The 23,244-nt window shown below is 45.7% G+C and overlaps 2 protein-coding genes across 3 annotated transcripts in view; one reads left to right on the top strand and one right to left on the bottom strand.

Annotated features, from left to right (window-relative positions):
- Positions 1–13,342, top strand: part of GLP2R (glucagon like peptide 2 receptor) — a 114,495-nt gene extending 101,153 nt beyond the window's left edge. The window contains exons 12-13 of the mRNA XM_014573579.4: positions 4,526–4,567; positions 6,782–13,342. Coding sequence (XP_014429065.1) covers positions 4,526–4,567; positions 6,782–7,117 — 378 coding nt within the window. The 3' untranslated portion in view covers positions 7,118–13,342. The remainder of the gene's footprint in view (positions 1–4,525; positions 4,568–6,781) is intronic.
- Positions 1–23,244, bottom strand: part of GAS7 (growth arrest specific 7) — a 247,939-nt gene that overhangs the window by 29,692 nt on the left and 195,003 nt on the right. For both annotated transcript variants that reach the window (XM_075903569.2, XM_075903566.2), the window contains one exon: positions 13,336–13,435. In XM_075903569.2, coding sequence (XP_075759684.2) covers positions 13,373–13,435 — 63 coding nt within the window. In that variant the 3' untranslated portion in view covers positions 13,336–13,372. The remainder of the gene's footprint in view (positions 1–13,335; positions 13,436–23,244) is intronic.

Below are 23,244 nucleotides of genomic sequence, written 5' to 3'. Positions count from 1 at the left end.
GGAGAGGCTGAAGGAGTTGGGTCTGTTTAGTCTGCAGAAGCGAAGAGTGAGGGGGGATTTTATAGCAGCATTCAACTTCATGAAGGGAGGCACCAAAGAGGATGGAGAGAGGCTGTTCTCAGTAGTGACAAATGGCAGAACAAGGAGCAATGGTCTCAAGTTGCAGTGGGAGAGGTCCAAGTTGGATATTAGAAAAAACTATTTCCCTAGGAGAGTGGTGAAGCACTGGAATGGGTTACCTAGGGAAGTGGTAGGGTCTCCATCCCTAGAGCTGTTTAAATCTCAGCTTGACAAAGCCCTGGCTGGGTTGATTTAGTGAGATTGGTCCTGCCTAGGGCAGGGGGCTGGACTTGATGACCTCCTGAGGTTCTAGGATTCTGTGGGCTGCACAGGCGATGAGCTTCTCATTTTTCTGGGGGTTCTTGACCCCCACTTTGCCCCAGACCCTTCTCCCAAGGTCCTTGCCCCTGTTCCACCACCACCCTGCATCTTCCTGCCCCATTCCACCCTCTCCCCTGAGCACTGCCCCACCCCCACAGACCGGCTGATCTGCAGTGGGCAGGAGGCGCTGGGAGGGAAGGGCAGGGCCTGCCAGAGGCGTACGCCCCAGAGTCAGAGCCTGGGGGCAGAGCTCCCTCGCTTGCTCCCGCTGCAGCCCTTAGCAGGGGGGCAAGGAAACGCCGAGGAGCATGACCCGCCCCCCCATCATTGCCCCCAGAAAGAGCCCGGTTTGGCCGGGACACAAGCCCGGGAAGACCAGGTGAAACGTCGGGCATTTCGGTTTTTCCTGGCCCAGGTGTCCGCTGGAGACGTGCAGCTCAGACTGGCTGGGGCGAGGAGAGGATGGAGTGCCCTGGGCAGACTTCAAAATGGCCACCTTAAAAGGGCAACTTTTTTTGACTCAAGTTTTGCTGCTATTTTGGAGGGGGGGCGTGAGGGTTTCTCAAAAATCAAAAAGTTTGGGAACCACTGCCTAACACTTTAGATAACTAATTGAGGAGTCATTGAAAAAGGGGTGTGGCTCCTGGGCCCCAGGGTAGTGCTTCACCCACCAGGTTATGGAGTTATTATCAGGGTTGTGAATTCATAATGAAGGAATCTCTGGGCCAGAGAAAGGAGAGCAACTACAGGAATGACTCAACAGGAGAGACTGAGGGAGCATCCCCCGCACCAGAATAGCCTATAGCCCAGAGACTGGCGCACACATCTCAGAGGTAGTACAGACCTCTTCACATCCCTTTACTCCTTTGGGGGAAGGGCAGACTTGAAACAGGAGCTCCTACCACCCCAGTGAGTGTCTACTTAACCACTGTGTTAAAAGTAGGAGGAAGCTCCTCCTCCCCTCCCCAGGCTTCTTGCAAACACACAGGTTTTTCTGCTCAGACTCTCAGATAGACCTAAATGCCTCCCTGCAGGCAAATAGATGCCTTTCTCTGACACAGGGAGGAACTCATCACACCTATTATGTTTAAACAACCTTACATTATTTTACATAGCAAGAGTACAAAGAGAAGGGAGTAATAGAAAGATTTTCATCTAGGGAAATTTGCTGGTTTCTGCAACATAGCAGACATTTCAATTTTTAAAAATAAAACAGTTTTCCCCAAAATAACTAAAAGACTTAATCTGTATTTACTGTGGTTGCTCTGTCTCTTGTTTTTATTTCTAATGAAAACATTACTTTGTAGAAGGATTAGCGAATAGCATACACACTAGAACCAATTCCATTTGCTTAGTCTCTAAAAATCCTAAGTAATTTTAAACATAACTAAATTGTTTTGATAAAGAAAAACAATTACCTCTGGGATGTGAGATGCAAGTTTTAACTCAGGCAATTGGAGGGAGCACAAAATGAAATGCTAGAACTCAGCTCTGCTATAGCTGTGACAGTATTAGCAGCATCTCTGCTTTAGAGTAGGGAGCTCCAATCATCTCTGCTTAGTATTGTATAACATGATTGTTACCCACAAGAAAAAACAATAGTCATGGTCTGTTATTTACATCAAAAGTGAACAATACTGCAACCACACATTTAAATCTCTGCTTTCCCATAGGCTTATCAGAAACCGACAAGCATCCCTGTTAAACTTCAAACTTCATCTCCCCATGTAATGTTACTATTAAAGAGATGACAGCCCTGAAACTCATGGCCATAGAAAGATTCTAGATAGACAGACCCCACAAGGGTAAGCTAGTCTAACCCTCACAAATGTATGATTCACTGAGAAAAATAATTGATATAGCAACATTAAAGGTGAGAAATTAACAGAAAAGCATCAAACGTGATGTGATCAGGAGACACAGCAGGCAATAAATTCCAGCTCCTTACTGAGTCAGACCCTCAACTGGGAATGTTAGCATAGCTGTGCTGACTTCAGGGAGCTCCAGTGAGTGATACCAGCTGAGGCACAAGCCCTCTGCCTAGGGTTGCGAGGTTTCTGATACTGAACCGGAAAGTCTGGTATTTGCACCTTCTGTCTGGTAAAGAAATTGAGAAGATACCGTTGGACACGTGGCGGGAGTGGGGGCAGTGGTAGGGGAGCGGCTCAGCAATTAAAGGGGTTGCTACTGCATTTTGGCAGCCTGGCGCTTTTTTAAAATTTGTTCAACAAAAAAAACGCTCTAGTCTGGTATCTTGAAAAAGTGCTGCAATGTAGACGTAATCTTAGTGTTCTGTTCTGTTACTTAGCTCTAATTTACCCCTAAATGTCTTCTAAGAGACCAGAAGGCAGCAGAAGTATTGGTAATGCTGCCATTGTACTGTAATTCGAGTGAGCAGTTATTAGAATATCACTTTGGAAGCAGAATTCTTTCATTTTAGGGAAGTAAATTAAAGGAAACCCTCACCATTCATGTTCCTAGCACCACTGCAAAGAGCAAAATCTGCAAATAGTGCGGGCCATGGCTCTCCAGCCCTGCAGTGAACTATCAGAAGTTCCCAAACTCACTGCAGCTCCTGCCCCGCCCCCACCTGCCCAGGTCATAGGAAAGATTCCATGAACACAGGGAATCATTAATAGCGATTTTGCGAATCATGAGGATCTATTGCATTGATTTATCTATATTATTATCAATTTTTATATTATTTTATCCTTTTTATGCTTTATCTACTTATCCTTATTTGATACAGAGTAAAATTGTGTAACAAAACTAACACGGTGAGCCTTGGCCAGGCATAAACTTAGAGAGTGTGTATCAGTACAGTCATATGTGATTATTTAGCAGTGTGACAAGCATTGTGCCATTTATTCACCTCAGCAAAACAAAAATAAAAAGAGATCCACTTGCTACAATACTGACCTCCCGGGGGTCCACAAAATCTCTGATTTGGCACCCGTCAGGTCCCGAGGGTGCCAGATTAGAAAGGCTCAACCCTGTAGTCGCATGGACTAGCTGCCCTCTAGACCCTTTGGGAATGTAGTCAGAGTGGCTAGTCCATGCCACTGCTCACCACTGTCTGTTGCCACAGATACACTATTATTTTAGCATGCTCGGTCAGTGTGATCTTGACTATGTGAGATGGGAATCACACTCCTAGCTCATAGTGGAGACGTAGCCTTACAGAGAAGAGACTAGAAACAGGAAGGCTATGTCTACACTGGCGGGTCCTTGCGCCAGAAATATGCAAATGAAGCTAAGTGTGGAATATCGCTGAACCTCATTTGCATATCTAATGACCTGCCCTTTTTGCAGCGGAGTCTCTTGCGCCAGAAGGAGTGTCTACACTGCCCCTTCTTGCGCAAGAAAAACCCTCTTGCGCAATGCTGCTATGCTGAATATTTTCAGGAATAACGGCATTGCGCAGGAGGGTTTTTCTTGAGCAAGAAGGGGCAGTGTAGATGCTCCTTCTTGCGCAAGAGCCTCTTCCACAAAAATGGCAGTTCATTAGAGATGCAAATAAGGCTCAGTGATATTCCACGCTTAGCCTTCTTTGCATATTTCTGGTGCAAGAACCCGACAGTGTAGACATAGCCAAGGAGGCCAGATTGGACAGGAGGAGAAGAAAGAGAAGAGGATAGTGGGACTCTGAAAGGAAACTGACTAAAACATAAAGGCTGCGTCTAGATTGGCATGATTTTCCGGAAATGCTTTTAACGGAAAAGTTTTCTGTTAAAAGCATTTGCGGAAAATCATGCCAGTGTAGACGTAGCCTGTGAGTTGAATGTGATGGAGTGCACCCGCTGAGTGTGCCTGCCAATAATCTCTGAGGCTGGCGGATAGGGTGCCATGGGTGGGGAGAGTAGTGCAGTGGTGGGAAGGGGCAGGGTTTAGTGGACAGGTTCAGACATACCCCCAGGTCGCTGAGTCTCCTGGGCCCAATCACGAGTATGTTCCAGCCCCAGACCAAGAGTCTGAGATCCCTGCCTAGAGACAAACCTATTATATATGAGAAAATTATTTAAAAAAAAGAAGATTTATGGTCCTGGGATTAGTATTCTGAAGATTTTAATAGTAATTTCACATTAGACTATAGGAATCAGTGCCTCCTCCATAATCTAATTTTCTTATTTTCTCTCTCTTGTAGGGTTTTTTGGTAGCAATTTTCTACTGCTTTGTTAATGGAGAGGTAAGGCACCAGGACAGGTATTACTAGATGGTTTCTGTAGATTTTTCAAGGCAATAAACATAATGACACTAAAACAATACAGTAATGACCACTGAGATTTGCACCCATAACACGGTATGTGATCTTACAAATAGCCAGTTATGTATTTAACTCTCCTGTTTGGCATTCTATTTATCTGCATAAGGCATCCATGCACTATAGAAGGTTTAGTAAAGCCTAGAGACATGTGTGATCTTCAAAGAATTAAGGGACAAATCCTGAACAAATTTTATAGTGCAGTATTAGTTTGTCCAAAACTGGAAAGATTTTTACAGGAACAATGAAAGACAATGCTCTGATCATAGATTTTTCCACAACCAAGCATTTCAGTTTTTTCCATTCGACAGAATGGAGGTGCAATAGCAGTTCATAAAAACAGCTGAAAAAATGTTTAATGTTATCAAGACTAATTTTTGTGAAAACTACATAGTCTTAGAAATAGCGGAACAATTTTTGCTCATGCTTTCAAAATAATCAACCTTACATAGAGATCAAGCATGAAAAATTTCAGTTTGAGCTTTAAGAAGCAAAATCAGAATTTCCATCCTGTAGGAAATGATACTGTATTGAAACTGTTTAGTTCCAAACAGAGATGAAAAGTCAAAATATTGATTTTTTTTCACAGAACAGCAAGTTCAAAAAATGTTTGATTCAGAAATGTTGGAACATTTTATTTTGACATTTTTTATCTAAACTAAACATTTTGGCATGTTGGCTCATTTCCATATTGAATTGTTCCTGCCTGAGCAATCACAGTGCCTCATGGGAAGTGAAATTTGAGTGTCTCAGTCTCCCTCTCTGTTTTACAGCCCAGGCTTCCTGCCTGGACATTATCCACTATGGTATACCGTGGCCATGGTGTTCTCATGATGCACCATGATTGCTTGACCAAAGGGAAGATGTAATCCATTGGAAACACAGGGGCTGGAGGATGTCAAGTACAGATAGAATCTTCACATAATTCCCAAACAGGCTACTGAGCATGAGCAAACTAAGGGTTTCCAAAAGCTCATAACTTGGCAAAATTGGACTTTTTTTTTCAGAAGTGCAAAAGGCAGATTCCAATTTCATGTCCCTACTCCAAAGTATGGAAGCACCAAGGGATCTCTTGGAAAATGCTTATTCATATTCCATTAGCATTGAAAAATAATGCATTTTTCCTAATGTCATCAGACATTCTTTAACCACTGATGCTGATACTTCCTATAATGATTCAGCCTGAAGCAGACTTCTGCCCAAAAAGTTAGTTTAGCACAGGCAACTGAAAGCAGGACGTGTTAGGCAACCTTAACATCAGGCATCACTATCTGTACCACCTCTAATTATAAATCCAAAATCTACCTTGAAAGAACATTATTAAAGTAACAAAGTCAAACACTCAAGTGACAATGTGACAAGTATTAATTTGTTCCTTTTTTACATGGATACACAGGAAAATTGTATTCAGGGTTTGAGTTAGCTGTATTCTACAAACCACAGTCCAGAGTGTACAACTCATACAGATCTGCACAGCCATCAATTCCCTGGCCCCAGGACTACCTGGTTCCCAATTTCAAAGTCCTCTAGCAATCCCCAGTGGTATTAGGCACTGCAAAACAAAACCATTCCCAGAAATGCTTCAGGATAAAACACAGGAGTCACTGTTGCTCCCATGAATGGAGCAGAGATTGGCTAGGTCAGGGGACTGACCCAAGTATGCAGATTTACACCTCTAAGTCATAGTAACCCGTAACACTATTGAAATCTGTGAAGGGGGTGTCTAGACAGCACCCTTACTTTGAAATAAGCTACACAATTTGCACCATGCAAACTGAGTAGTTTATTTTGAGGTAATCACAAAATAGCTCCGCAGTGTAGATATAGCCTAAGTGGGCTATTTGATATGCTTTGCTTAGACAGCCAGCCAGCCACACCTCAATAGCTGTTTCACCAACTGCCTGCTTGTTGGCAGGTAAATCAGAAAGTCCCAGTATAAATTGGCCCTGGAGGCTGATGTCCACTTTATCTCAGAGTACTCACACCAAGTCAGGCTGGGACACTGCAGCTTGCTTGTTCTTACACTTCTCTGTAAGCAGCTGAAAAGCCTGTCTGCACTCCTGTCAGCCCACCATCTTTTGCCTGTGTCAGTCACCAAAAAGCAATACTTTGTGTCAGGTTGTTTTCTTTTTCTAACAGGTGAAAGCAGAACTCCAAAAGCAATGGTCCCGTTTCCTGCTGGCTCATCCATTTGGCTGCATTCAGTGCTTCCTTGGGGAAAACATCAAATATCTGGAAAAATGCTCAAAGAAGCAAAAGCATCATCACTTTGCCAACTGTAGGTTGTGCATGAAAGTGAGTGAGCCCTGGGCTATGCAGCTCCAGCAGGTGCTGTCGAAGAGGGGAGCAGATATTAGTCCAGAAACAGGCCCTATTCGAAAGCCCCACCCCAGGGCAAGTGTGTCTGACAGCAGCGAAGGAGAAATCACAACTGGGGAGACAACGGTGGAAGTCTTTGAAGAAAGTGAGATTTAAAAATATCTTTTAAAGGGCAGCATAATAAAGGATCCTTTGGAGCCCTCCTCCTCACCACATGCTGTGCTCCTGCAACCGTAGAAAAGAATGGGAAATTTCTTGCAGTGTAGGTATGTAGGTGCCAGCATATTAGACAAACAGGATGGGTGAGGTCATAGCTTTTATTGGATCGGCTTCTGCTGGCGACACAGACAAGTTTCCAAGCTTGCCCAAAGCTGAAGATTGTCCCTTCTGACATGGGTTAACATTGCCTGTTCCATCCCAAGTTATCTCTTAATCCCACATGGGAAATCAAAGCAAAATCTGAGTGTTCCTGTAGATGTGGAGGTGCACGTCCTTGCAGTTTTGATGGTGGTTAAAAGAGAGGAAGGATATTGTTTTCGGTGAATCTGGCAACCAAGAAAAGTTAGTTGCACCCTGATCAGGAATGGGACCCTGTGGATGCACACTACAGATTTCACAGGTCATCTCTGTGTCTGTACATTTCTACTATGCTTTCAGTGCAATCAAGAAGAGAACTGTTTGTCTCCTTTACATAGGTCATAACACATTAGTTGTATTTTGTTTGCTACTCTGTCCTGCAGTTTTTCTGACATATGTATATTGGCATATTTCCTTCAGATTTGTTTATCATTTTACATGATTGGCATTTTGACATGTGGTACTCTAGTTTGAAATGTTACTGTGTTCAGAAGAATAATTATGTCTAATGAAGAAACATTTTTTGGATTTATTTTAAGGTTTTACATGCCAATTGTTTGCTATGGTCACTGGTTCTGTGTACATGTGTGTGTGCCTATCTGTGTTGTTCACAGTGATCCAATGTGCAGATGGGGGAGGTATGTACTCTAGCTGAACAAATCCACACAAGGAAGGAAAAATGCTGTTCCTCGCCCAAGCAGCAGAAATTGAATAGGAGTCACATTGTAACAGACCAATAAGAGTGTGGAACTCTTTGCCAAATAATGCTGTGAAGATTAGGACTTTAACAGGGTTAAAAAAAGAACTAGATAGATTCATGGAGGTTAGGTCCAGCAATGGCTATTAGCCAGGATGGAATGGTATCCTTAGCCTCTGTTTGTCTGGAAATGGGTGATGGGGGAGGGATCATGTAACGATTCCCTGTTGTGTTCCCTCCCTTTGGGGCATCTGGTATTGGCCACTATCAACAGACAGGATACTGGGCTAGATGGACCCTTGGTCTGAGCCAGTGTATTCATATTATAGACAGCACAGGCTGAGCTGTATGATGAAATCATGTAGGCCAGTAGACAGACAAGAGGGTGAGGTATCTTTTAATGGATCAACTTTGTTGGTGAAAGAGAAAGGCTTTTGAGCCACACAGAGCTCTTCTCCAGGTACAACCATCTGCAAACATCCATTCAGGACTGACAACTTCATCAGCTTCTGGGAGCAGCACCACTCTACCAATATTGGCCTTCAGGATGGAAGGAAGCAACATAACTGCAAGGGAAGTAGTACTGCAAGAGAAGGAGTATTGCAGAAAGGGATCTAGGGTTCATAGTGGACCACAAGCTAAATATGAGTCAACAGTGTGACACTGCCGCAAAAAAAGCAAACATGATTCTGGGATTCATTAACAGGAGTGTCGTGAGCAAGACACAGTAGATTCTGATCTACTCTGTGCTGATTAGATGTCAATTGTGTGCAGTTCTGAGCACCACATTTCATGAAAGATGTGGAGAAACTGGAGCATCTCCAGAGAAGAGCAACAGAAATGATTAAAGGTCTAGAAAACAAACTATGAGGGATGACAGAAATAATTGGATTTATTTAGCTTGAAAAAGAGAAGACTGATGAGGGACATGACAGAAGCTTTTAAGTACTTTAAAAGGGTGTTACAAGGAGGAGGGGAAAAATGTTCTCCTGGATCTCAGAGGATAGGACAAGAAGCAATGGGCTTAAATAGCAGCAAGGGAGATTTAGGTTGGACATTAGGAAAAACTTCCTGTCAGGGTGGTTAATCACTGGAATAAGTTGCCTAGGGAGGTTGTGGAATCTCTATCTCTGGAGATATTTAAGAGCAGATCAGATAAACATGTATCAGAGATGGTGGTTGGTCCTGCCATGAGTGCAGGGGACAGGACTTAATGACCTCTTGAGGTCCTCTCCAGTTCTAGTGTTCCATGACTATGATTGACAGAGCCATGTGCTACTTCGCAGGACTGTGCTCCACCCATCATTCTGATCGACTGATGGCAGTCTGCCTCTGAGAGGAGACGTGTGTGTGTGTGTGTGCATGCGTGCGTGCATTTTAGGCCAGTCTGCATTTGCTGAGCTATGCTATTTAGATGCAGACCTATTGCAATACAGAAATAGGGCATTTGAACATGCTAATTGGCAATCCGTGGCTCTACATGCAGTTGCAAAGGACTGGTTTTTTCAACCTCCACTCAGAGGCAGGTGTAAACCTCAATGGCCTCTGACTCTGATAGAACAAGGGACTCTGGTTAAGAGTCTGGAGCTGATGTGGGAGCATGGTCTTCCCCAGGGAAGGATCTAGCAATGAAGAAGGCAGGGGAAGGTAGAGGAAGACTGCAGTGTTAACAGTTCAGTGCAGAATGAGGCATGTCAAACTAATCATCCCTTCATGCCCTCCCATGACTACTCTGAAATTCCACATTCTATCCAGAGATGCCTCTACAGCCACAGACTGCCATCAGGGCCCATGCCTGGATACTGTGCCAGCCCAGGACAATGCTCTGGGGTGCTAGTTGCCTACAAACGCATGTACAGCATGACAGTGAGCTCCGAGGGTGGGTCCAAAGCATCTCTGCATAGCTCCCAGCATACTAATGTTCAGCCACTCAGCACTCACAAGGTGCCAGGAAAGGACACCATGAGGGGGACCAGGAGACTGGCATCACTGAGTACATCTCCTTTCTGTAGGGAGCTTCTGGCAGAGCACTGCCAGCAGGGGAGAAAGGAGGGCACTATGCAGAGCACCCAGGGTAGCTCCATGTAAGGAGACTGCACAAGTTGACTGGGGGTCCAAGTGAGAACGTCCTGCACATCCTCTGTCCCTCTCACCATCCAGAGGTTCCCTGCTTTGTAGCAATCATCCATCACATGTCACATTGCACTGTTCACAGTCTCTCTCTACCTACCTCACTGGCAAGCAGCCTCACAATCCACGTGAAGCAAGTGGCTGCCTCTCTTTAAACCTCTCCTCCTTTCCCCTCTCAGGTACATTGCCCAGACAGCCATCCAGGAGAAGGGGGAGATGCTCACAGTCTCTGTCTGCCAATATGCACAATAACACCAAAGACTAGAGCAGCATGTGCAGTTGCACCAGACGAACACTTAATCCTACAGACATTCCTGTCCACTGCCAGCATTTGAGTTACAGCCTAATTCCTTCTATACAGAAAGGCCCAAGTGATTAAATGACAGGTGCTCAGGCTGGGAGCTCAGCGCACTTAGGCTGTGTCTAGACTGGCCAGTTTTTCTGGAAAATCAGCCACTTTTCCGGAAAAACTTGCCAGCTGTCTACACTGGCCACTTGAATTTCCACAAAAGCACTGACTTCCTACTGTAAGAAATCAGTGCTTCTTGCGGAAATACTATGCTGCTCCCATTCAGGCAAAAATCCTTTTGCGCAAAACTTTTGCGTAAAAGGGCCAGTATAGACAGCTCAGATTTGTTTTCTGCAAAAAAGCACGTCTAGATTGACATGGATGCTTTTCCGCAAAAAGTGCTTTTGCAGAAAAGCGTCCATGCCAATCTAGATGCTCTTTTCCGAAAATGCTTTTAACGGAAAACTTCTCCGTTAAAAGCATTTCCGGAAAATCATGCCAGTCTAGACGTAGCCTTACAGTGTAATACTCATTCAAGGTACACTTTCACTGTGAACTGAAAATAAACTTGCAAAGAATTACAGGCTCCTGCACACGCTGTTCTTTGTGCTACGGTATTTCACAAACTAATCCAGTGCTAATGGGAAAGATATCTGAAACTTCCAGCTTGTTCTGGTTTTAAATTCTGAATTTCATCTTAAACCACTTTCTAGCACAAATGCCACTTTGCAATCTCTCCACCACACACTTCTGTCCTTTCAAATCACTTTTGAGTCTCATTGAAACAAATTTCAAAGACCCTATTCACCTGCCCCATCAGTATCTGATTCTATCAGTTTTCCATGAAATAACCCACCATAATCCAGGCACTTACTTCCCTTACAATTCCAGACCCATAACTCCATGGACCTCACAGAGCAAGAGGCCCTGAGGAAAGCAGATGCTACAATTTCAGCGATGTCCAAGGAGTCTGTATAATGGTATTTAAAATTATGTTAATGTTGAGTTCATTAAAGGCACCTAGATTATTCAACTATTTCTAAATAGTTCATACATAGAATCTCCCACTTTTGAGAAATCTCTTATGCTGAATTTAACTATTGCTTCTAAATGTGTGTATTTTAATTGTCTGTTTATTCATTTGTGGTATAAAATGATGACACAGTAATAACAGGAACTATAAGTAGGAGTGCTGCGGGGCTGCTGCATCTCTGGCATGAGTGGTTTCCATCATATGCAGGCTTTACAGTTTGGTTCAATGACTCTCAGCACCCCCTACTGTACGTATTGTTCCAGCCTCTCCCCTCCCCAATCCCCACCCACCCTGCCCCGTCTAGAATTACTGTAAATCAGGGTTTCCCAACCTATGTGTTGGGACCCAAATATGGGTCACCATTACATTTCAAAAGGGTCGCCAAGTGTCTCCCCAGGTGGCACTGCCCCCTCATTCTCCCCGTTTTTGAATTGCCTTAGGTCATCAAGTCTTCCTGAATTGTCAAAATGGGTCCCCATCTGGAAAAAGCTGGGAACCGCTGCTATAAATGAAAAGAGGCAAATTTTACGAGATTTTTCTCATTGCTAAAAGCTCAAAGTAGTCCAGAAAAAAAAAAGTCCCTACCAGAATGGAGGGTGGAGGTGGGGGAGATTGGAGACACAAGGCAAAGTCAAGATCAAGAAAAATCTTACTTTGCATCTGATTCTGTAGCCATTACCCACGCTGAGCAGCACTTACTCACTGGGGTAATCTCACCGATGCCAAGGGGGTTAAACATGCTACTCAATAAATGCTAAGATGCATGAGACAGAGTGGGCCTGCTGGGTCACAGAATATAAAGCACAGGCTCACAGAGCATGTCATACGGAAGGGAGCAAGGAAAAAGCTCGGGGCATGTCTACACTACAGAGAAGATTGACCCTCTGGAGGTTGATGTTCTAGCGTTCGATTTAGCAGGTCTAGTGTAGACCCCTAATTTGAATGCTGAGGATAGCCCCCACTGGCAATCGGTACTCCTCATTCTGCACTTACTTTGCCCTAGTATGCAAGGTAAACAAAGAGCAGGTGGTAGAGAATCAATCCAGCAGTGTGTAAACTTACTCCAGGTCTTGATGGGCAGCAAGTGAAGATACCAGAACTCTCATTGGCTCTGTGAGGGATTTACAGGGCATATCGCTTATCTTAAAATTTTACTGAGCTAGCCCTTGAAAGCCGCATGTTGAACAAGGCAACATAAAAGCCTAGCTAATCACTCTGTGCTTTTGTAAATCTATGTACCACTTTATAAACAGGACACTTTATAAACAGGCACCTGTAATTCACCAGTAGTTTCAGTTTTGTGATGTTGTATATATTGGGCTGGTAACACATAGAGAAATTAGATCCTTAATAAAACATCCATTAAGAAGATATTCTAAAATCTTTTTACCTCAAAGAAAGCTGCTATTTAATTCAGCACTGCTCTTCAGTTAGATTGCTCTGTGGGATGTGCTGGAGTGGACCTCCCTCCCTTCCTCTCCTGAAGAAACTAGATTCCGAGGCCAGAAGGGACCATTATGGCCTTTTAGTCTGAACTACTGTATAACTTAACTGGGGACATGGCCCAAAATATTCCAAGCGCAGAGGTTTTAGAAAATATCTAATCACGAAATAAAAATTGTCAGGGATGAAGAATCCACCACAACACTTGCCCAATTGTTACAATGGTTAATTACTCTCGCCATTTAAAATTTACATTTATTTCTAATCTGAAGCTTCAACTGATCATCCACTATGACCCGACCCCCCAAAAACATTATCAGAGTCACTGCTTGCCAGGATAGACATCCCCATCCTGTAAGTATCCTTTGTAAAAGCTGCACACATTTACACAGAGTGGTATTAAAATACACATTGCTTGTGCTTACCCAGGTCCTCTTTTATGCTGTTCAGAAGACGCCTCCCCTAGACTTGGACCCATTCCTCTGACCTCATTGAATTCTGGAACAGGCTCTGGGACAAGGCAAACTGAAGCATAAAGAGAAATACAGATCGAGAAGTTTTCACTTCTTTCACTAACTTTGAAAAATACACACACACATTAATGAGTAGGCAGCCGAAGGCATGTGCACCCTGACTAGACATGCTTTGGGTAAAATAACTGGTTAAGGTAGATAAGAACAACACTCATTTTAACTATATAATGAAGATCAGAAAACAAGCTCATTGGAACTTAACTCTTGGATACAGTTCAAGACCAAAGCTACTGGGAATTTTAACCCCTACAAAACTAGACTGTGTAGCAGCTGGAGTCTTGGATGAAATTGGCCCCGAATGGCCATTGGGAGAGGTCGGTCTGTTTTATTGGGAGAAGTGAGCATTAGATGCATAATGTGTGTATTCTTCTGATTAATTGTTGATGGCTAATAAATACATGCATGTGTTTGAGAATCTTCACTCTGTGATAAAGGCTCTTTTCTTGGGGAAAATTCTCATTAACCTGTAGAAGGCCATTACACTCAGAAAGGGGGGAAGGGAGAGAAATCCCTAAATTGTGCAGACAACAGTTTAACAGATAAAAAAAAACCTTTCACAGCAACTATAATTACAAACAGCCTAATTGTCTGCATTACCCCAAAGTTTTTGGAACACACAACTCCCAACTCCAGTCAGTATTATCTAAGCCAGTGGTTTCCAACTTTTTTAAGCACAAGATCACTTTTTGAATTCAAGTGCAATCCAGGATCTATCTCAGACCCAAATACCCTACCCCTGCTCACTCTGTCCTCCCTCCCTTCCTTTTATCAGGCAGGGGCAGAGGGTTGGGACCCTGGCTCTGGTCTTGGACTAAGGGGTTTGGAGTGTGAGAGGGGCTCTGAGCTGAGCCTGGGGTAGGGAGTCCAGGTGCAGAAGGGGGTTCAGAGTACAGACTCTGTAAGGGCATTTGGGCTCAAGGGGCTCAGGGCTAGGACAGGCTTTGGGGTATAAGAAGGGGTTCATGACTGGGGCAGGAGTTCAGGATTCTGGCTCCAGCTGGATACTGTTTACCTCAGGTGGCTCCTGGGTGGTGGTGCAGTGGGGCTAAGGCAGGCTCACCCCTGCCCTGGCCGTGCACCACTCTCAAAAGCAGCCAGCAAACTCCCTCCATCCCAAGCCCTGTACCCCCATCCATTCTGTGGAGACAGAATACAGGGTGGAAAGGGCACCCTAACATCAGCACCCTCCTCCCCCTTCCCTGTTCTGCACAGCAAGCAGGAGGCTCCCTGGGTGGGGGCAGCTCCAAGACAAAGGACAGGAGACAAGCAGCAGTGGGAGGAGGGGTAGCAAGTGCTGGCTCTTGATCGCCTCTTCGCCAAACCAGTCTGGATCACCTCTCAGAGGCTCCAAGATCGACCAGTAGAAGCCGATTGACTGGCTGGTGACCACTGAGCTAAGCATATCACCAAAAATTCCATCAGCCTTCTCTGTCTACACTCACAGTCATTCCTTTGCAGGACGAAGTCCCCCGTTCTGTACGTATGACCCATAGTCCCTCCCTAGTTGTATTTGGCTATAAACTGCAAACTATACCTGCAGTGATTTTGTCTTGTCTGCCACAAGTATCACCAATGAAGTTACAGACTAGAATGGGGTCAAGGGCATATCTCCGCTTGCAACACACCCTCTGGATTAGGTCTTCCCATTACCGATTATTTTAGAGAGCTGTCAATGTTAATTCAAGTAATGTACGTGGCACTCATCTTGTATAGTGCTCTATTCTTAATAGACTGAATGATTTTAAGATAATTTTAATGGTTTTAAAGCCTGGATTAAGGTAGGTCCTAGTTAGTTTTGAGCCCCATCTAGATGCTCAAATGCCCCCCTCCTTTAAGGGACACCACATCAGCCTTTACCACAGTGTTTTTGGTAGGGTGTGTCTTAGGCTGTGCAAATCTACTGCTGATTTCAGTAATTCTGCACTTTTCAAAAAGCTTTATTTCTCCTAAATGTGTGGTTTTAGACTTTGAAAACTGTGCCCCAGAAATAAAAAGCTTGTGAACATATTATTATTTCTCATCAAAAATTGAAGTTTGAACTACTACTTAGGAGCAGGTTAAGATATTTCCCCTGGGAAAGCAGCCGCTGATGTTGTTGACCACAGTTTCTAGCAAGTGGCTCTTCTTCTCATGCATGTGTAATCTTTCTGCCTGTTTCTGTTTATAGAAATGACGTGATCTTACATAATCAGATTCAGAAGGCCTGGTAAAAACAATCTCTTGAACTATTTCAGTATTACATGGATTCTGTTAAAAGACCAGTTGGTAACTATATAAATAAAATTTAATCATTGAACTATAATCATATTATTTACCCTCCCAAAGGAAGACAGTGCATGTCAAACCCAGATGACCACCCATATACCTCATTTTTAAACAAACATTACAAGCTCCTCTGTTCTAAATGAAGCACCACAGTGTCTCAGAAACAGTCGCCTTCTCACAAATAATGCCTTAGGTGAAGACTCATTGTAAATCTCTAATCTGGATTGCCTGTGTTTGTGGGAGGGGCCTGTAAAAGGTGTAATCTCAGTTTACAAAATTCACCTGTAATCACTGAGATGGTGAATTCATAGCAGAAGGAGAGCTCTGACAGCTGGAGCTACAACACAGCCAGCCAATCTACTGGAAGGTGGGAAGCTCTGAATGGGTATCTGCCATGGTGGTGAAACCTCCATCCCTAGAGGCTTTAAAGTCCTGGCTGGGTTGATTTAGTTGGGGTTAGTCTTGCTTTGAGCAGGGGATGGACTAGCTGCCTCCTGAGGTCTCTTCCAACCTTCATCTTCTAGGATTCTGTGTACTCACAAAGGGTGGAGGGAGAGAGGCTGCAGCACTAGCTCAGAGCTTGACAAGAGTGTGCTTCCTTCTCCAAGAACTGGAGGGGGAGGCTACTAGCTCTTTCTGGAATCCACGAGGAGGAAAAGAGCCTTAGAAGTGAGAACAAAATCTGAGGTTATTATACCAAATGTTCAGCAGCTCTGTGTATGACACATGCAAATTACTTAATAGCCTTGTTTGCATATAGACAATCAAGTTGCATATAATAGTAAAGTCTGACTTTGCAAATAGTGTCTGACTTTAGCGCTTGTGCAACCAAGAGAATGGAGCCTTTACTGTAGAGCCGTGGTTCCCAACCTGTGGTCCAAGATGGTACCATAGGGGGTCTGTTTAGGAAAGAAACAGAAAAGTAAGGATCGGTTGCACCGCGGGACTGGGACTTTCGGCCAGGAGATTCTTGCCTGGGGCTTGCCATTCGCATGTTGTCACACACATGCTGCCTCCTGCCTTTGGGATGGGATCTTGATACCCCAAGGAGGCACCATCTGTCCCCCCGCAGCCAGCTACGATTCTGTTTATGCTCCAGCCCTCCCAGTCCTGTGGTGGGCCCGATACTTATGTTTCTTTTCTTTTCTTTTCCTTTCCTTTTTTTCCTCCTGCAGGGCTCCATGCCTGGCCAAGCCATGCTGGGGCAGGAGCTGCCTTTGGTCACAAGAACTCCCTCACTGTATTATCTGTGGATGGGCAGAAGAGAGAGGAGGCAGGAACTGAGAAAGCAGCCTGGACCAAAGGACATGCTGGCTGCTTGTCCCTACCACTCCCCTTGGGGGATCCATAACATTTTAACATATTGAAAGGGTCTATATGCTCAGCAAGGTTGCATAAGAACAAAGAACGGCCAGACTGGGTCAGACCAAAAGTCCATCAAGCCCAGTGTCCTGTCTATGGACAGCGGCCAATACCAGATGCCCCAGAGGGAAGGAACACAACAGGGAATCATCACGTGATCCCTCCTGTTGGGAACCACTGCCCTAATGGGAATGCTTGTTTCATGCTGCCCTATCATCATGGCTTAGAGTCAGTCGTGAGCTGGATGGTTTCCTGTAGGACAGCTGTCCTCACATTTTAGCAGTGTGATGAACCCCATATTGACTTAAAACATTTTGTGGCACCCCAAGCCAGCTTCTAATTTTCCCCAGGGTTGTTCTGCCCCCACTCAGCTTCAGCTGCTCTTCCACCCTTTTCCCCAAAGCTTCATCCATACCCCATCATATTCCTGCCTCCACTCCATGCCAGCCCTCCCCCTTCTCTGCCTTTTCTCACCCCTCCTCAAGTGCAACCCATCTCTGCTCCTTGCCCTCCCTCCGATCACCCCTTGCACATCCCTCAACAGCCATCCCATGGCATGCAGAAGGCTCTGGGAGGGAGGGGAAGGAGTTGATCAGTGGGCTAGCAGCAATGGACATAACTCGTAGACCTGTGGTCTTCAGTTTGCGAACCACTACGCTAGAAGTCCAACATCCCTGGCTATTTTTGGCCTCACTGCTGAGTTGGTCTATTAGAATCATAGAGATGGAAGAGACCTCAGAAGGCCATGAAGTCCAGCCCCCTGCTCCAGGCAGGACCAATCCCAACTAAATCAACCCACCCAGGGCTTTGTCAAGCCAAGACTTAAACACCTCTAGGGATGGAGACTCCACTACTTCCCCAGGTAACCCATTCCAGTGCTTCACCACCCGCTTAGGGAAATAGTTTTCCTAATATCCAACCTGGACCTCTCCCACCACAACTTGCTCCTTGTTCTGCCATCTGTCACTACTGAGAACAGCCTCTCTCCATCCTCTTTGGAACCTCCCTTCAGGAAGTTGAAGGCTGCTCTCAAATCCCCCCTCACTCTTCGCTTCTGAAGACTAAAAAAATCCAACTCCCATCAGTCTCTCCTCATAAGACATATGCTGCAGCCCCCTAATCATTTTGGTTGCCCTCCACTGGACCCTCTCCAATGCATCCACATCCTTTCTGCAGTGGGGGGGGGGGGGGGGAGGCAGAACTGGACACAATACTCCAGATGTGGCCTTACCAGAACCAAATAAAGGGGAATAATCACTTCTCTGGATCTACTGGCAATGCTCCTCCTAATGCACCCTAATATGTCATTAGACTTCTTGGCTACAAGGGCCCCCAGTTGACTCATATCCAGCTTCTCATCCACTGTAACCACCAGGTCCTTTTCTGCAGAACTACTACTTAACCGGTTGGTCCCCAAGCTGAGCCTGTAACAATGCTTGGGATTCTTCCGTCCCAAGTGCAGGACTCTGCACTTGTCCTTGTTGAACCTCATCAGATTTCTTGTTGCCCAATCCTCTAGTTTGTCTAAGTCACTCTGGACCCTACCACTGCCCTCCAGTGTATCTACCTCTCCTCCTAGCTTAGTGTCATCTATGAACTTGCTGAGGGTGCAATCCATCCCCTCATCCAGGTCATTAAGAAAGATATTGAACAAAACCGGTCCTAGAACCAAACCTTGGGGCACTCCGCTAGAAACCTACTGCCATCCTGATATTGAGCCGTTGATTACTACCCACTGGGCCCGGACTTCTAGCCATATTTCTATCCATCTTACCATCCATTTATCCAATCCACATTCCCTTAACTTGCTGGCAAGAATATTGTGGGAGACCGTAACAAAAGCCTTGCTAAAGTCAAGGTATATCACATCCACTGACTTTCCCATGTCCACAGAGCCAGTTACCTCATCATAGAAGCTAATCAGATTGGTCAGACATGACTTGCCCTTTGTGAATCCATGCTGACTATTCCTAATCACTTTCCTCTCTTCCAAGTGCCTCAAAATGGATTCCTTAAAGATCCCTTCCATGATTTTTCCAGGAACCTAGGAAAGATTGACCAGCCTATAGTGCCCTGGATCATCCTTCTTCCCTTTCTTTTTTTGAAGATGGGCACTACATTTGCCTTTTTCCAATCATCCGGGATTTCTCCCGATCTCCACGACTTTTCAAAGATAATGGCCAAAGGCTCCTCAATGACATTTGCTAACTCCCTCATTATCTTTGGATGCATTAAGTCAGGACCCATGGATCTGTATATGTTTAGCTTTTCTAAATCGTTCCAAACCTGTACTTTACCCACCAAGGGCTGTCCATCTTCATCCCAACTTACGTCACTTAGCACATTAGTCTGGGAGCCAACCTTGTCCGTAAATACAGAGGCAAAGAAAGCATTGAGTGCTTCAGCTTTCCCCACAAAATCTGTCACTAGGTTACCTCCTTCATCCAGTAGGGGCCCCACACCCTCTCTGATCACCTTCTTGTTATCCTTCACATCCTTAGCCAGTCACAATTCCAACTGTGCTTTCGCCTTCCTGATAACCCCCCGCCATTCTCGAGCTATACATTTAAATCCCTCCCTGGTCATTTGTCCAAGTTTCCACTTTTTGTAAGCTCCCTTTTTGTGCTTAAGTTCACCAGGGATTTCCCTGGTAAGCCAAGCTGGACTCCTACCATGTTTGCCTCTCTTGCTATGCATCGGGATGGTTTCTTTCTGTGCCTTCAATAAGGCTTTAAAATACTGCCAGCTATCCTGGACTCCTTTCCCCTTCATGTTAGCATCCCAGGGGATTCTGCCCATCAGGTCTCTGAGGGAGTCAGAATCTGCTTTTCTGAAGTCCCAGGTGTATATTTCACTACTTTCTTTTCTTCCTTTGGTCAGGATCCTGAAATCTACCATCTCATGATCACTGCTTCCCAGGTTGTCACCCACCTCTACTTCCCCTATTGGTTCCTCCCTGTTTATAAGCAGAAGGTCAAGCTGCGCACGGCACCTGGTTGGATCCTTCAGCACTTGTACCAAGAAGTTATCCCCAACATTCTCCAAAAACTTCCTGGATTGCCTGTGTACTGCCGTATTGGTCTCCCAACAGATGTCAGGGTGATTGCAGGCCCTGGTTCTCGTGCGGGACTTTAATCTGGAAGCTTCTCTCAGTTGTCCAAAGAAAGCCTCATCTACCTCATCCACCTGATTAGGTGGCCTGTAGTAGACACCAACCACAACATCACTGCTGTTGTTTGCACCTCTAAACTTAACCCATAGACTTTCAACAGGTTTTTCTCCCTCTATATACTGGAGTTCTGAGCAATCATAGTGCTCTTACATATAGTGCAATTCCTCCTCCTTTTCTCCCCTGCCTGTTCTTCCTCAACAGTCTAAACCCTTCCATAATAGCGCTCCAGTTATGCAAGTCATCCCACCAAGTCTCTGTTATCCCAATTAAATCATATTTCTTGGACGGGGCCAGGATCTCCAGTTCTTCCTGTTTCTTGCCCAGGCTTCTCACATTAGTGTACAAACACTTCAGGTAACCACTTGATCGCCCTATCTTCTCTATTCGAATCAGGGGTCCTCGTTTCTTGCTCATTCCTCTTTGCATTTCTTCCCGGTATCCGACTTTCCCACTGCCCTCAGGGTTTTGATCACCATCCCCAAACAAACCTACTTTAAAGCCCGCCCGCAAAGATGCTCCTTCCTCTCTTGGTTAGGTGGATCCCATCTCTTCCTAACAATACTTGTGCCCGGAACAGAATCCCATGGTTGAAGAAACCAAAGCCCTCTCTGCAACACCACCTGCGCAACCACGCACTTACTTCCTCAATTTGACGATCCCTGCCCAGTCCTTTCCCTTCAACAGGGAGGAAGGACGAGAACACCGCTTGCGCTCCGACTTCTTTGATCCTTCTTCCCAGTGCTACATAATCCTCAGTAACCCACTCAAGGTCATTCTTGGCCGTATCATTAGTACCCATGTGGAGAAGCAGGAAGGGGGTAGAGATCCCAAGGTTTGATCAGCTTTGTAAGCCTCTCAGTCACATCCTGAATTCGAGCTCCCGATAAGCAGCACACCTCTCGAGAGTCCAGGTCTGGACGGCAGATGGATGGCTCAGTCCCTCTTAGGAGCGAGTCCCCGACGTCCACCACCCATCATCTTCTTTTGGGGGTGATGGTCGTGGAACTCCCATCCCTAGGACTTCCAGTAGATGGTGTTCCCTTCCAGTTTCTTCCTTGTGAGGTCCCTTCCAAAGCATTCATCACTGCAGAGCCTGTGGAGAAAGCTTGAAAGCGATTACTTACCTCTATAGCATTGGGGGATTCCTGTGCTGGCCTTTTTCTCCTTCTAGAAATTACATGCTGCCAGTTCTCTTCCTGGTCCCGTACTGCCCTCTCTGGCTCTTCCGCCTGCCGTGCTTGCAGGATTAAATGCTGCCTTCTATTGAGGAAGTCTTCATCCTCTCTGATCGAGTGTAGGGTCGACACTTAGAGGACTGGAGGCCCAATTTTTTCTTCCAAAATGGCGACCAGCTTGCACTTAGTGCAGATGAAATCCGTTCTTTCTTCTGGGAGGAAGACAAACATGGCACATGCTGTGCAGGTAACAACAGGAGACCTATGACCATCCATACCTGCTGTCCTGGAAAAAGGATTGAAAAGAAGGGCAAGGAAACCTCGCCCCCTTCCCTCTCCCCTTCCAAACTCCCTCTAAACTCCCTGATAGCACTCACCTGTTTGCTATCTCCTTGGTCACTTGCTCACTGCTTTATAAAACTCTGGACTGCCTGAAAGTCCCTCCCCCTACCAAGGCTCAGCCAATCAGCAGAAGGCTTCTAGAATTCAAATTTTAATTAGAAGCCAACTGTTTTCACCTGCCAGTCACAGCACTCACTCCATGAAGGAAAGGGGGAGAGGAAAGGGGAAATGAAGAAAAAAGAAAAAAAAGCCTCACTCTCAAACACGGGGGGGAAAAAACACACACACACCAACCCTAACTCACAAACACAAGCCCAGCACACAGCAAGAAAGCCCCAAACACAACACATAGTGGGAAGTCTGTGATATGGGAGCTGATTAAGGCTGCCAACTGTCTAATTCAGAGGTGGACAACAATTTTTTATGGAAGGCCACTCCAAGATTCTGGTAAGTGGTCAAGAGCCGCACTTCTATGGGGTCTGACAGCAGGTGGGTGTAAAAGGGAGATTGGGGGAGAGGACTGGAGTGCAGGAGGGAGTGTGGGGTCTGAGAGGGAATTTAGGTGAAAGATGGGGTTATGATCTGGGGCAGAGGCTTGGGATGCGGGCATAACCCACACACCTAGTGTGGTTCACTGATCCATGCACCGGCACCTAGAACACAGCAACAAATAAGAACAAGAGACCTCTACAGCATGGGCTGAAAGCCAGATGGCTTTTAGCTCAAACAGTAGAGGCTCCTATAAAGCTCCAGAGGTCCCAGGTTCAAATCTACCTGGTGGCAGTTACACAGGGTCCGGGAGGGGTATGGGTGCAGGAGAGGATTCTGGCCTTGGGGAGGGGTGTAGGAGGTGGTCCAGGGTCTGGGTGGGCATTGTGACCTAGACGAGGTGGAAAGAGGGGCACAGATTTGGGTGGTGGCCTGGAGCAGGTAGTTGGGGGTGAGGTGGGGTGCCAGAAGCAAGCTCTGGCTGGGAGATGCTCACCTAGGCGGCTCCCAGTCAGCAGCTCCACTGGAATCTGAGGCAGATGCCCTGGCCTGTCTGCTGCAGCCCCGGGCTGATTGGCTGGCTGGTCCACGTGGCTCTACTCCAACTGGGGGGGAAGGAGGAGGCTTCCCCTTGCTGCTCCTGCCTCCAGCAAAATTCCTCAGCTCCTATTGGCTCAAAACTGGCAAATGGAAGCTGAGGTACTTTGCTAGGGGCAGGGCAGCATGGAGAGCAATCAGCAGCTAGCTGTGTAAAGTGGTGCAAGCTGTTGTATAGTGAGGATGCCAGCAAGGAGTTGATAGGCCCGATCCAGTGGCTTGGGAGGCCGGATTCAGCCCACTGGCTACCTTTTGCCCACCCTGGTCTAATCACACAGATCTAAGCACCTTTGCCCTGCCCCGTCCCTTTTTTAGGTACTTTCTCCACTCACTCCATCCATCGTTCACTGTTCCTCTCCCCACCTCCTACCTCCACCAGTGGTCTGGGGTGAGGGCTCT

The sequence above is a fragment of the Pelodiscus sinensis genome, chromosome 20, assembly GCF_052426305.1.
Source record: "Pelodiscus sinensis isolate ZL-2025 chromosome 20, ASM5242630v1, whole genome shotgun sequence".
NCBI lineage: Eukaryota > Metazoa > Chordata > Testudines > Trionychidae > Pelodiscus > Pelodiscus sinensis.
Note: the sequence above shows the minus strand (reverse complement) of the source record. Positions and strands in the feature narration are given on the sequence as shown.